Here is a 15459-nt window from a genome sequence, read left to right as displayed (position 1 = left end):
TTTGATTTTTTTTTTTTTTTTAGACTGAACATAAAGAAAACGTAGATCTTTTCTGAAACAAGATTTGAAAAAGTAAGAAGCCCTATGTTATTTTTAGGCCTACATTTTGATTAAAATGTTAAGTGCGATTAGAGGTATTTTTTTCTCCCTTATTGCAGCTTCTTGTGATTCAGGGCAAGTCACTTAACTCTCCTTTGACCAAAATCACAAGGAGCTGCAGTAAAAGCAAATATAAATAAATAATGCCTTTAATTACTACTACTTCTACTATTAATTATTTCTAGAGCGCTACCAAACATACAAAGGAGACAGTCCCTGCTCGAATGAGCTTACAATCTACACCAGTGTTTTTCAACTTTTTTGTACCTATGGACTGGACCGGCGATTGAGGAGTGCTGGCGTGGTCTCGGGTGTCGCTACTGGACTGCCAAGGGAGACCTGGGGGGTGGGGGGGGGGGGCAGTGACTTTTCCTATTAGGAGGCTTCTCATCAGCCTACCTGAGGCCTCGGGCTGCTCCGGTTCCGTGTTGCATGTTGCAGCAGTGGGACCTTCATTCCTTTTGGCCGGGTCTGGGAGCGGGGGACCTTCCGCTCCTTCCGGGGAGGACTGAGAGGAGAGCACAGGCCGGGGAGGCGGGTGCCTTCAGGCAGCACAGTCGGCGGACTGCTGGGCACGATGGACCACTGGTCTGACCCAGCAGCAGCAATTCTTATGTTCCGTCCCTGGCAGTGTTCAAATCCAAGCTAAAGGCCTACTTTTTTGAAACTGTTTTCAACTCTTAATTCCCCCTCACTGATGTCAGATACCTAGACCCACTATAATCTCCCCAATCCTGAAATGTCCTGTCTAAATTAGAATGTAAGCTCTTCTGAGCGGGGACTGTCTATTACGTGTTAGAATGTATAGCGCTGCGTATACCTTTCAGCGCTATAGAAATAATAGTTTCATAGTTTATTTGAATTTTGATTAAATGCTTCTCCGGGTGTACAAAGCCCTGTACATTGTAATTTAAAATAGATAGGGGATGAACAATAAATATTAAACATAGACCAACAAAACAGACTTACTTAGTAGTAACAGTAGTTCTTTATGCACAGAACCAAAATATGACCCCATAGACTATTAACTGTGTCAAAACACAAATAATTAACAAAAATACATACGCTATGCAAGTGTGCTCACCCAACAAAAGAGCTCTTCCAAAAAACAATCATGAAGTTAAACCACTAACGATCCAAGATTTCAGCCTTGCAAGTTTCAATAAGTACAGCTCACTTTACTCTATCTCAGGGGTCTCAAAGTCCCTCCTTGAGGGCCGCAATCCAGTCGGGTTTTCAGGATTTCCCCAATGAATATGCATGAGATCTATGGGCATGCACCGCTTTCAATGCATATTCATTGGGGAAATCCTGAAAACCCGACTGGATTGCGGCCCTCAAGGAGGGACTTTGAGATCCCTGCTCTATCTGGTCACAATTACACAATGCATGACTGAAACTGTGTGGTACGATTAGGATAAAAGGTGGACCGTTAGTGGTTTAGCTTCATGTTTCCTTGAAGAACTCTTTCTTTGAGTACACTCGCATTCATCTGTTTTGTCTTTGTAATTTAGTTTTTTTGTTGAGTATTTTAAATTTGTAATGCCTGTTTTTTTTACATAGTATTGTATAATTCGCCTAGAATTAAGATAGGCGATCAATCAAATTTTTATTAAACTTGAAACTTAATAGTCTGTGGAATCGTATTTTGGTTCTGTTAATAGTTCTCCCTCTCTCTCTCCCTCTCCAGACTGTGGATTCAGCTTAAAAACAACTTTTCCCTTGTATGCAGTCTGGTTCTCAAGTTCCCCATAATATGGGCTCTGAAGCGAGGGTCTCAGTCAGGCATAACTCTAATTGGCTTTCTATCCTCTCTTTGTTTGTGCTGGAACAATAAATTCAGCCAGGGGCAGTGAACATCTTTTGGTCCTGGAAAAGGGGGGGGGGAAGAGACACTAACCCCCCTCTTTTATGAAACTGTGATAGCAGTTTCTAGCGCAGGGAGCTGCGCTGACTGGCCCGCGCTGCTCCCAACACTCATAAGAACTCAATGAGCGTTGGGAGCAGCGCGGGCCATTCAACGCGGCTATCGCAGTTTCGTAAAAGGAGGCCTAAAACTAAACTAAGTCCCTTATCCCAAAATTCCATAGTTGGTGATGCTGTTTAGGGCAAATGGATGGTCAAGCCAGGGTCACAGTAGCCCATTCCAATCTACTGCCTAAGAGATCAGAGTGACACACAAATGCTATTATCTAGCGCTTGCACTGCTGGTAAGATGCTGTTAACATGACACATGATACTGACCAAAGGTTACCTTTCTCTAATTCACTTACCAGAAGGACACAAAGACAACCATCTTCACACAAAGGAACTTGCCAACAGGTTGAAGTGGGCGGAGCTCTTCCTTCAGCGCTTGATAAAACAGTATAAGACAGTACATAGCAAACTGTAAAATAAAGGTGGATAAAATACATCTCTTATCCACTGTCAACACATTAAAGTTGTATTCAAATGTATTTAGCTCATGTTTATTTGATGCACTGCCCTTCAATAAATATGGGAGGACTAGGTTCTTACCTCGATAATCCTGGAGGAAAAGTCCATAATGTGTTATTGAGAAAGACACGGGGGAAGCCACTGCTTGCCTTGGATCGGTAGCATGGGTTTTGGCCAGGTACTAGGACCTGGATTGGCTACTGGGCTTGATGGACAATTGGTCTGACCCAGTATGGCTGTTCTTATGTGTGCCAAGTATAGGACAATCAAGCCATTTCAACATCCCTGATGAGGTTGGCTCTGAGGCACTGTGGAATGAAGCATTATGACATCACAATCTCAGCTCTGGAATGTTGCTACTCCTTGGGTTTTGGTCAGGTACTAGTGACCTGGATTGGCCACCGTGAGAACCACTGGACTGACCCAGTATGGCTATTGTTTTGTTCATATGTGAGCCAAGTATAGGACAATTAAGCCATTGTAACATCACTGATGATTTTGGCTCTGAGGCCTTATGACATCACAATCTCAGCTCTGGAACGTTGCTCTCATTGGGAGTTCTGGAATCTTGCTATTCTTTGGGTTTTGGCCAGGTACTAGTGACCTGGATTGGCCACCGTGAGAACGGCTACTGGGCTTGATGGACCATTGGTGTGACCCAGTAAGGCTATTCTTATGTTCTGCTACTTGTGTGTGTTTTGGACTCTACTCTTTTGCTAGCTGCATATTCTCTCTCATTCCCACCGTGAACATGTCATCGTCTGAGCCCCAAAGCCCTGCCTACCCAAAAGTGATATCACCAGTTAACTGTTTATCTTGAACTGCCTAAGCGGCACATGCTGCAGGAATGCACATAAGAAGCAGGTCGTGCTTTATGCTTACCCGTTATACTCTGCATTCTTAAGAGACTATGGCACGGAAATTATTGGTCCCTTCAAATCTATCCTTAGCTTCAAATTCCTCATGTAGGAACTCCTTATGTCATATTTATACAATGGAGAGACTTATTGCAATACAACAGGGTTGTTTCAGGAAATTTCAAGATATTTGGGAGCCATTAACAAAGTATTGCAATGATTAGAAAAATCTTGTTTCCCTTAAATTTACAAGTTCAATTATGGGGTGGGAGGGAGGGTATTTTTATTGTTACATGTTGTATAAGTATTGATTATATGATAGATAAGGGTGGGGAGGGGGGAGATAAGAGAATATTATATGTATCATTGTTGATTATTAAGTGATATATTTATGGTTATTTGTATGGATATATTATCACATTTATTATAAGTTTAAAAATGAATAAAGATTAAAAAAACCCAAAACACCAAATTCCTCATGTGCCCAGCTCAACTTATTCCAGGCCTCTGGGGGGGTATCGACTCTCCCACCCCATTGTACGTAATTGCAGTTAAGAAATCTTATCTACATTCCGCTACAGCATGTCTGCTCACACTACAATTCCTCTATGCCAAATGCTTGTTCCATACATAATCTCATCTAATGCCCTCCTTACAACAAAAGGAAATCTCCTAGCCCAGTGGTAGGCAATTCTGGTCCTCGAGAGCCGGAGCCAGGCCAGGTTTTCAGGATCTCCACAATGAATATACATGAGATAGATTTGCATCTCAAGGAGGCAGTGCATGCAAATCCATCTCATACATATTCATTGTGGAGATCCTGAAACCTGACCTGGCTCCGGCTCTTGAGGACCGGAATTGCCTACCCCTGACCTACTCTGCCTTAATGAGACCTGGCTCACTGTGGAGGACCAATTCGTTTTGCTCAACTATGTCCCAAGAGATCAATGTACCGGCACATCAGAAAAGATAAGTGTACCAGCTTATTACAGCTGTAAACGCCATACTAACAGTTTTTATACTAGAGCAGGGGTAGGGAACTCCGGTCCTCGAGAGCCATATTCCAGTTGGGTTTTCAGGATTTCCTCAATGAATATGCATGAGATCTATTTGCATGCACTGCTTTCAATGCATATTCATTGGGGAAATCCTGAAAACCCGACTGGAATACGGCTCTCGAGGACCGGAGTTCCCTACCCCTGGACTAGAGAACATAAGGACACAAAGGAACATGACAGAATGCTATATCTTTGTACTGGTTAAAATTAGAACATCAAATCCTTTATAAATTACTGGTCATGGTGCATCTTTGTATACACAAAGCACCAAAACATTTGATGGATAGCATTCTGCCATACGAACCACAGCGCATGTTGCGCTCGGTGACTCACGAAGACCTACATATTCCGAGAGTGAAACAGCTGCGACTAGCTGTGTCTAGAGCTAGCATGTTTTCGTGTGTGGGTTCTCGGGAGTGGAATAAGCTTCAAGGATATTTATGACAGCAAACATGTTTGAGTAGTATTAAGAAAATGTTGACAAAATACCTCTTTTGACTTGATTTATGTTTTTTTGATGTGAGGTGCTGGTAGCCTCTTTGTAATTTTAGGAGGCTTTACATTATCATTATTATGTTTTATTCATGTTCGATTTGTTGTACTGTATGTGATTCTGTTTGTTTATGTCCTCTATTATGACCCGCCTTGGGAAAGGCTGGGTATAAATAAATACAAATAATACAATATACAGTGGTTTAAGAGCATAATTCGTTCCAGAAGCATGCTCTTAAACCAAAACACTCGTATATCAAAGCAACTTTCCCCATAGAAGATAATGGAAACTTGAACAATTCGTTCCACCAACCTCCCCCCCCCCGAGGCTACCGGCACTGCTCCATCACCCCCTCTCCCCGCTCTAACCGGCATCGCACCCCCCCGAACCAGCATCGCAACCCCCGCCCCCCCCGCGAGAACCACAAAGCACCCCCGTGCTGAAAGCAGCATCCGCCCGCCCTTCCTCCCAAGCACGGTCCTTATCCGTTCTGCTCGTTGTAAGGGTGAATGCGAGCTCCTGCCTCTTGCCTGGGCTGGGCCTTGAGCATCTGTGCATGCTCAAGGCCTTCTGGCTCTTGTTCTCTCAGAGATCTCGTTCTCTCCGAGAGAACGAGAGCCAGAAGGCCTTGAGCATGCGCAGATGCTCAAGGCCCAGCCCAGGCAAGAGGCGGGAGCTCTCATTCACCCTTATAACAAGCAGAAGGGGTAAGGACCGTGCTTGGGAGGAAGGGCGGGCGGATGCCGCTTTCAGCACAGGGGTGCTTTGCGGTTCTCGCGGGGGGGGGGGGGGGGAGGTGGTTGCGATGCCGGTTCGGGGGGAGGGGTACGATGCCGGTTAGAGCGGGGGGGAGGTGCTCATACACCAGAACATGCTCGTCTTGCAAAACACTCACAAACCGGGTTACTCGCAAACCGAGGTTCCACTGTAATTGTTTAACTTACAAAGTTAACGATAAGAAGGTTTTTCAGCCAATGAAGTGATTTACCCTCTCCAGTTGGGTGAGGCTTTCCCCTCTTTAGACTCTGGATAAACTCTTCCTTCACTACATTCTACATTTAGCAACTGGGAGTTTGTGTAAATAGTGGGATTCCCCAGGGGTCTGTGCTGGGACTACTGCTCTAACATGATCTGAGATAGTTATTCCTATCTCTTTATTGGCAACTGATATACCACAAATAAGCCTAAAAGGCATCTAAGCGGTTTACAATGGAATGTATAACCCAGTCTTACAATGACAAATCAGTTAAATATACAATCTTAAAAGTGAAAATCATTAAAATACATAAAACAGACAACTCAGTGATATAATTAAATTTGCTGATGACACAAAGTTGTTAAATCGTAAGAGAATTGTGAAAAATTGCAAGACAACCTTGTGAGACTTGGTGTCAAATGGCAGAAGTTAGTCCTTCATGAACCACAACAAATATGCATGAGAAAGAGGAAGCTAACATAGAAACATAGAAATTGACGGCAGAAAAGGGCCGCGGCCCATCAAGTCTGCCCATACCAAGGCATGGGAAACCCCATGGATTTGTATTATCAGCCCTTTTTGTTAGTGAAATGACATGCTCGGATGACAATATTTCACATGCCCAAAAGAATCTGTTGGATTTAAGAAATAGAACCCACATAACTCACCAACTGGGACAAATTGTTGATTATAACCATGTAAGTCCATGCATTTTTAAAGCTAAAATTTCCTTCACCATAGACCCCAATCAACTGACAGATTCTAGAAGAAAGGATACAATCAGTCACAAGTCACTTTCTAAAACTCAGGTCACAAAATTCATAATCCTATTTGCAGTTTATGCCCAAAGAGTTTCTGTAGATAATTTTACACTTTTTCTTTGCAGACAGGGAGAGATGGTAAGCTAAGAATGAAATGCACAGATTTCAGTGTTTTTCCTCTCAGTTTCAGGGGTACAATATAAGAGATCTAAATAGTTCAATAAGTTAACAGACAGTACAGGTTTGGCCCTCTCTTCCCAATGATTTAAAACAGATTGGGAATTGTTCTGTCTTGTCATAATTTTTGTTATGATCTATTTTCCTAGTAACTGTTTCATAGATTAATCCGCTTTGGGCTTCTTTTAAAGAGTTGGCAGAATAAAAGCATTGCTTAACAAAACATCACAAGTATTTTGGAGCATGGAGACTTAATTGAAACTCAGTCAGTACTATTTTGAAGACCTGAACAACTTATCATACACTTGTAGAAAAGAGATTCTCAGTCCAATTCCTAGGGTACACTCAGCCAATCAGGTTTTCAGGATATCCACTCGTATGTATGAGATACGCATACCATAGGAGGCAAGGTGTGCAAGTCTTCTCATGCTAATCCATTGAGGATACCCTAAAAACCCAATGGGGTGGGTGTGTCCCAAGGAATGGGTTAAGTACAATTTTATAACAGGGTGCCTAAATGGTAAGTCCAAAAGGTGCTTATTATATGATTGTTTTATAAAAGCTGAAATAGTAGTCATCTTTTGATATACAACAAAATCAAAATATTGCCTAACTGGTGTACAATATAAATACAACTTGACAAGACACAAAAAGTGGAAAAAAAGTTACAAATTCCAAAGTGAAAAAGTACACTTCTCCCTCCGTATTCACGGTGATTAGGGGATGAACACACAGGCGAATACGAAAAAACCGCAAATACTGTACTTCTCTCCACACGCAGGAAATGGCGGCTACCAAAAAAAAAAACCAACCCAAAAATAAAGTCACGCGAGATGTTAACGCCCCTTTGTTGTCATTGGCTAATAGAGAACGCAATGGGTCAGGCTGTTCTCCTACGGCTTTGACCCTGCCTCACCCTCTTTTCGGCTGAGTCGTGGCTGCCAATTGGCCTTCCTTCCTCCTGCCTTGCACACGGCTCCTCTAAGTTGGGTCGCCTAGCAACTTGGCGTAATGTTGAGTTTTCTGTTCTCTTCCCTCCCCCCATGTAATATGGTGCTTAAACTTCTTAACTGGACTTTGTCTAGAGTCAAGGTTTTGGTGACGGAGGGCTGAGATGTTTCTAGGTACTGTTATTTTTTCTTTTTCTTTATGTGACGATAGGAATTTAAAGACGTGTCTCTTGCAGCTCTCTGATGAATGGAAAATGGTAGCTGCTACTTTGAAAGCGCCAAAATTTTTATCGGATGGTGTAATTTGGGGGGAGGAGCCAGCATGCCAAAAATCCCGAATATAGAAGGGGAAGTGTAATAGCAATTTAATAAAGGGGGAAACAATAGCTGCGGAAGTTAGTTTACAAGTTAGTTGGTCCAAACATTTTAAAATTAATTTTATATATAAAATGTGATCATCAGAACAAAAAATAAATTGTTAGAGCAAACAATTTGTAATACAACAGCACAAACCCCATCCTTTTAGCTACAGAAAGATATAGAAGTTCAGACATGTAAGTTGCAGACTGCTTATGGACCCATGACATGAAAAACTGCCCATTCTCAACATTTTAAATCTGCTACTTTAAATAATTTTACATTTTATAAAAAGTGTATGCGACTCTGAATGAGATTAAAAGGTGATAGGCTCGGGAGTAATCTTTACAGAAAGGGTGGCTGATGCGTGGCATAGTCTTCCAGTAGAGGTGGTGGAGACAAAGACTGTCGTCGGAATTCAACAAAGCGTGGGACAGGCATATGAGATCTCTTAGGGAGAAGAAGAGATAGTGGATGCTGCAGATGGGCAGATTGGATGGGTCATTTGACCTTTATCTACTGTCATGTTTCTATGTATATTGGAGATTTCTAGATCTGGAGATTATCCATATAAAAAACAAGTTATACTACTCCAATAATAAATGCACTTATCTTTGTATTTATCATGCCTCATTTCTCCCAAATCACCAGTTGTCCAGCATGATATCATGTTTGGAAGCCATTTTTGCACTGTGGACTCTATTTAAAATTATGGCCCACAACATCCCACCACTTTCCTTTGCCACTGCAAGTTTAAAAAGAAAAAAAAAATTCCATCAGCATTTAAGGTTTATACCATGTGAGTATAAAATCCAAAAGTGTGAAGCACAAAAACAAGACCCAAGTTCCACAGAAGGGGTAATTCAAAAGAAAAACTGTGGAGGAATACAATGTTCTTGACTTTCCTTTATTTCTTCACAATATCTTCGAATAATGGTTTGAATAATGGTAAAAGAAGTCCACATCAATGTATAAAAGACGACCATGACTCGACACGGGCCATGTTTTGGCTGACAAGTCTTTTTCAAGGGTCCAATCAATAGCTAACAGATGGTTAGTATTGTGGAAATAATTAGCAGTCTTGAAGAGTCCTGATAAGCACTTATCACTCTGATAAGAACGATAGTCCATGGTTGAATGCCAGTGGGGTTCATTTAGAGATTTAGCAGTATGGTTCAACAATACTCATGATTTTCCTAAACATAAATAAAATTGAAGTTTTATCAAGCATGCTCAATAATTCACAGTGGGGCTACCATATGCTCCAGAAAAAGGAAGACTGATTGAAACATCTGGTTTTACTTCCATTGAAAGCAATGGAAGTAAAACCCAGATGTTTCAATAACATAAGAATTGTCATACTGAGGCAGACCAAAGGTCCATCAAGCCCAATAGTATCTTGTTTCCAACAGTGGCCAACCCAGGTCCCAAGTATCTAGCTAGATCCCAAGTAGTAAAACAGATTTTATGCCATTTATCCTAGGAATAAGCTGTGGATTTCCCCAAGCCATCTCAATAACGGCCTATGGACTTCTCTTAAGAAATTATCCAAACCTTTTTTAAACCCCGCTAAAGTAACTGATTTCACCACATTCTCCAGCAACAAATTCCAGAGTTTAAATTACACGTTGTGTGAAGAAATATTTTCTCCAGTTTGTTTTAAATCTACTACTTAGTAGATTCATCGCATGCCCCCTAGTCCTAGTATTTTTAGACAAGAGTAAACAAGCGATTCACATCTACCCTTTCCAGTCCATTCAGTATTGTATAGACCTCTTATCACCCCTGAGCCGTCTCTTCTCCAAGCTGAAAAGCCCTAGCCGCTTTTGCCTTTCCTCACAGGGAAGCCATCCCATCCCTTTTATCGTTTTCGTCACCCTTCTCTGTACCTTTTTAAAAATTCCGCTATATATATTTTTTTGAGATACGGAGACTTGAATTGCACACAGGTGCGGCTTTACCACAGATCAATACAAGGGCATTATAACATTTTCCTGTTTGTTTTCCATTCCTTTCTGGATGATTCCTAAGATACTATTTGCTCTCTTAGCCACCGCTGCACATTGAGCTGAGGGTTTCTACGGTGACGGGACTAAGTCGCGCGAGACAACGGCGTGCCGACAACTGAGCGCAAGGTTGACAGCGCACCGAAGAAAAGCACTATTTTAAAGGGCTCTGACGGGGGTGGGGGGGAACCCCCCCCACTTTACTTAACAGACATTGCGCTGGCGTTGTGGGGGGTTTGGGGGGTTGTAACTCCCACATTATACTTAAAACTGAACTTTTTCCCTAAAAAACAGGCAAAAAGTTTGGTTTCAAGTATTATGAGGGGGGTTACAACCCCCCAAACCCCCCACAACGCCAGCGCGATGTCTGTTAAGTAAAATAGGGGGGTTCCCCACCAACACCCCCCGTCAGAACCCTTTAAAATAGTGCTTTTCTTCGGCGCGCCGTCAACCTTGCGCTCAGTTGTCTGCGCGCCGTTGTCTCGCGCGATTTTGTCTATGAACCGGTTTCTACATATCCTCAACAATGACATCTAGATCCTTTTCCTGGTTGGCAACTCCTAATGTGGAACCCTGCATCATATAGCTATAGTTTGGGTTTTTCTTTTCCGTGTGCATCACTTTGTACTTGCTTACATTTAACACCAACGGCCCCCCCCCCTCACCACCTTTTATAAAACCGTGCAAGAGGTTTGTCACACTGGCCAGCGTACTGAATGCTTATAAGAGTTTCTATGAGCATCAGAGCAGAGCATTCAGCGCACCAGCCGGTGCCAAAATCCTCTTGCGTGGTTTTGTAAAAAGAAAAAAAAAAGAGAGGGGTGGTGGGAATGTCATCTGTCATTTTGATCCATTTCCCAATCTCACAAGGTCTTCTTACAATCTTTCACATTCTTGTGATTGAACAACTTTGTGCCATCAGCTAATTTAGTTATCTCACTAGTTATTCCCATCTCTAGATCACTGATTAATGTGTTATAAAAGCAGCGGATGTTGTGGACCATTACTTTGGAGTAGAATCCCTGAAGCAGAAGCAAATTCCAAACAATGTTTTAAATATAAAATGCTTTTCATGGTATTTGAACCGATATTAATATTATCTTTAATTATTGGTTCTATATTTGGCTAGAATTGTATTTTTGATAGTTTATAACAAGGTAACTTTATTTTGAAAAAGGGCTCTTAGATCTAACCCAAATAGTACAGAAATTCTCTTGCACAAATTTATATCTGATCCATGTATAAGCATGTAAATGTCAGTTTTATAAATACATTATAAAGCTATCCCAACCTTGCATAAACTATGCTCCCCCCACCCCCAATGGAACACCCACATGTAGATCACACAGAAGGAACAATTAACTCATAAATACACAGTATTAACAGCCATTTTCCCCTCTCTACGCGGTATTCTCTATGAAGGTAAACTGGGAAAATCTCTTCTCTTCAAAATCATAGGTCTCTGGAACGACCTTACTATCCCTTGGGCTCTCTCCAACTATTCCGCAAGCAACTGAAAACTTGGCTCTTCTCTAACATGTAATTCTATTTTCCCCCTTACTCTTTCATTCTATATATAAGCTCATGTAAACCTTTTCCTTTCTCTTCTTATATTTTAAGTTCTTGTAAACCGTGCCGAGCTCCACTTCCGTGGAGAGGATGCGGTATATAAACTTAAGGTTTAGTTTAGTTTAAAGCATACATGGAAAGATTTACAAAATTATCCCTATGTTGCATTGGCTATAAAGCACAGTTACTTACCGTAACAGGTGTTATCCAGGGACAGCAGGCAGATATTCTTAACGCATGGGTGACGTCACCGACGGAGCCCCGGTACGGACACTTTTAACTAGAAAGTTCTAGTTGGCCGCACCGCGCATGCGCGAGTGCCTTCCCGCCCGACGGAGGAGTGCGTGGTCCCCAGTTAAGGTAAGCCAGCTAAGAAGCCAACCCGGGGAGGTGGGTGGGACGTAAGAATATCTGCCTGCTGTCCCTGGATAACACCTGTTACGGTAAGTAACTGTGCTTTATCCCAGGACAAGCAGGCAGCATATTCTTAACGCATGGGTGACCTCTAAGCTAACAGAGAGGGAGGAGGGATGGTTGGCCATTAGGAAAATAAATTATGTAACACAGATTGGCCGAAGTGTCCATCCTGTCTGGAGAAGGTATCCAGACAGTAATGAGTAGTGAACGTGTGAACTGAGGACCAAGTGGCAGCCTTGCAGATTTCCTCGATGGGCGTGGAACGGAGGAAAGCCACAGAAGCAGCCATAGCTCTGACCCTGTGGGCCATGACAGCACCTTCCAGTGAGAGACCGGCCCGAGCATAACAGAACGCAATGCAGGCAGCAAGCCAGTTAGAAAGCGTCCGTTTAGAGACATGGTGACCTAGACGGTTAGGGTCGAAGGACAAAAAGAGCTGAGGGGACGAGCGGTGAGCCCTGGTACGGTCAAGGTAGTATGCAAGGGCACGCTTACAGTCCAGCGTGTGTAACGCCTGTTCCCCAGGATGAGAATGGGGCTTAGGGAAAAAGACAGGCAACACAATGGATTGGTTGAGGTGGAAGTCCGAGACCACCTTGGGAAGGAATTTAGGATGGGTACGCAGAACCACCTTGTCATGGTGAAAAACAGTGAAAGGTGGGTCAGCAACCAGTGCATGCAGCTCACTAACCCTCCTGGCAGAGGTGATGGCAATGAGGAAAAGCACCTTCCACGTCAGAAATTTGAGTGAAGTAGTGGCAAAAGGCTCAAACGGAGGTTTCATGAGGGCTGATAAAACCACATTCAGGTCCCAGACGACTGGAGGAGGCTTCAGAGGTGGTTTGACATTGAAGAGGCCTCTCATGAACCGGGAAACCAGGGGATGAGCCGTGAGTGGTTTTCCGAGGATAGACTCATGAAACGCAGTGATGGCACTGAGGTGGACTCTGATTGAGGTAGACTTGAGGCCAGCGTCAGACAGAGAGAGCAAATAGTCCAGTACAGTTTCCACCGCCAGCGAGGTGGGATCGTGGTGATGCAGTAGACACTAAGAGGAGAACCTGGTCCACTTCTGATGGTAACATTGGAGGGTGGCCGGTTTCCTGGAGGCAGCCAAAATACGACGGACAGGCTGAGACAGATTCTCTGGAGAGGTCAGCCCGAGAGAAACCAAGCTGTCAGGTGGAGCGAGGACAGATTGGGATGTAGTAGAGACTGATGCTGCTGCGTAAGTAGAGTAGGAAACACAGGAAGAGGAATGGGCTCCCTGGAGTTGAGCTGGAGCAGGAGGGAGAACCAGTGTTGGCGAGGCCACCGAGGGGCGATGAGAATCATGGTGGCTCTGTCCCTGCGGAGTTTGAATAACGTTCGCAATATCAGAGGCAGTGGAGGGAAGGCATAGAGGAACCGATCCGTCCAGTCGAGCAGAAATGCATCCGGGGCCAGACGATGAGGAGAGAAGAGTCTGAAGCAGAACTGGGGCAGCTGATGGTTGTGAGGAGCTGCAAAGAGGTCCACCTGAGGAGTGCCCCACCGAGCAAAGATGGAGCGGAGTGTGGGAGGATCCAGAGTCCACTCGTGAGGTTGAAGGATGCGGCTGAGATTGTCGGCCAGGGAGTTCTGTTCGCCCTGGATATAGACAGCCTTGAGGAAGAGACTGTGTGCCGTGGCCCAGGTCCAGATGCGGATGGCCTCCTGACAGAGGAGGGGGAATCCGGTGCCACCTTGCTTGTTTATGTAGTACATGGCGACTTGGTTGTCTGTGCACAGGAGAAGAACCTGAGGGTAGAGAAGGTGCTGGAAGGCCTTGAGAGCATAGAACATGGCCCTGAGTTCCAGGAAATTGATGTGATGTTGACGCTCCTGATGGGTCCAGAGTCCCTGGGTGCGAAGATCTCCCAGGTGAGCTCCCCATGCATAAGGGGAGGCATCCGTGGTTATGATCATGGAGTGAGGGGGTAAATGAAAGAGTAGACCCCTGGAAAGATTGGAGGAGTTCAACCACCATTGAAGAGATTGCTGAAGAGACGATGTCACAGAGATGGGATGAGAAAGAGGATCCGTGGTCTGTGACCATTGGTTGGCCAGAGTCCATTGAGGTGTCCTGAGGTGGAGTCGCGCCAGAGGAAGCACATGGACCGTCAAGGCCATGTGGCCCAGGAGGACCATCATTTTCCAAGCTGGAATGGAGCGACGAAGGAGCACCTGACGGCAGAGGTGGAGCAGGGTCCGTTGTCGGTCCGAGGGGAGAAACACCCTCATCAGAGTGGTGTCGAGGACGGCTCCAATAAACTGAAGTCGCTGTGTGGGAAGCAGATGCGACTTGGGGTAGTTGATCTCGAACTCCAGGAGATGGAGGAAGGAGATGGTGTGCTGAGTGGCTTGTAGCACAAGAGGAGACATAGGTGCTTTCACTAACCAATCGTCCAAATAGGGGAACACCTGGAGGTTGTGGGACCTGAGAAAGGCCGCCACCACAATGAGGCACTTGGTGAACACCCTGGGCGATGATGCAAGGCCAAAGGGTAGCACTTTGTACTGATAGTGACGGTGCTGTACCTGAAATCGAAGGTAGCGACGTGAAGTCAGATGGATTGGAATGTGAGTGTAGGCCTCCTTGAGGTCTAGGGAACATAGCCAGTCGTGTTGAGAGAGAAGAGGGTAAAGCTTGGCAAGGGAGAGCATTCTGAACTTTTCCTTGACCAGACACTTGTTGAGGTCCCGGAGATCGAGGATGGGACGGAGGTCTCCTGTCTTCTTGGGAACCAGGAAGTAGCGGGAGTAGAATCCCTGACCCCTTTGGTCTGTGGGAACCTCTTCGATGGCATTGAGAAGAAGGAGGGATTGGACCTCCCTTAGGAGGAGAAAGGACTGGGAGGATTGAGACGTAGACTCTATTGGAGGATTGTCTGGTGGAAGAGTCTGGAAGTTGAGAGAGTAGCCGTGGCGAATGATGTTGAGGACCCACAGGTCTGATGTGATGACCTCCCAACGGTTGAGGAAGAGTTGAAGGCGTCCTCCGATGGGTTGAGGGAGAGGTAATGATGGTGGGAGACTGGCTATGCCCTGGAGAAAGGAGTCAAAAGGGCTGAGATGGTTTTGACGGAGGAAGAGGCTTGGCAGGTTGGTGAGATTGAGAGCGAGCTTGAGTGTGTTGTTGCTGACGAGGTCTCCGAGGCTGTGCTGGGGCGGGTTGAGAGGTCTGGCCGAGAACCTGCGCTTGTAAGAGGACTGTGGTCTGTAAGGACGAGCAGGTGGAGCCTTCTTTTTAGGTTTCACCAGAGTGTCCCATCTGGCCTCATG

At 44.5% G+C, this 15459-nt stretch overlaps 1 protein-coding gene across 3 annotated transcripts in view; it reads right to left on the bottom strand.

The window, feature by feature from the left end:
* Positions 1-15459, bottom strand: part of TMEM184C (transmembrane protein 184C) — a 53586-nt gene that overhangs the window by 12487 nt on the left and 25640 nt on the right. For all 3 annotated transcript variants that reach the window (XM_033940306.1, XM_033940296.1, XM_033940314.1), the window contains 2 exons: positions 6588-6681; positions 2373-2485 (listed from right to left, as the gene is read on the bottom strand). In XM_033940306.1, coding sequence (XP_033796197.1) covers positions 2373-2485; positions 6588-6681 — 207 coding nt within the window. The remainder of the gene's footprint in view (positions 1-2372; positions 2486-6587; positions 6682-15459) is intronic.

This window comes from Geotrypetes seraphini, chromosome 1 (assembly GCF_902459505.1).
Source record: "Geotrypetes seraphini chromosome 1, aGeoSer1.1, whole genome shotgun sequence".
NCBI classification, from domain to species: Eukaryota; Metazoa; Chordata; class Amphibia; order Gymnophiona; family Dermophiidae; genus Geotrypetes; species Geotrypetes seraphini.
This window is presented reverse-complemented; position numbering and strand designations above follow the sequence as displayed.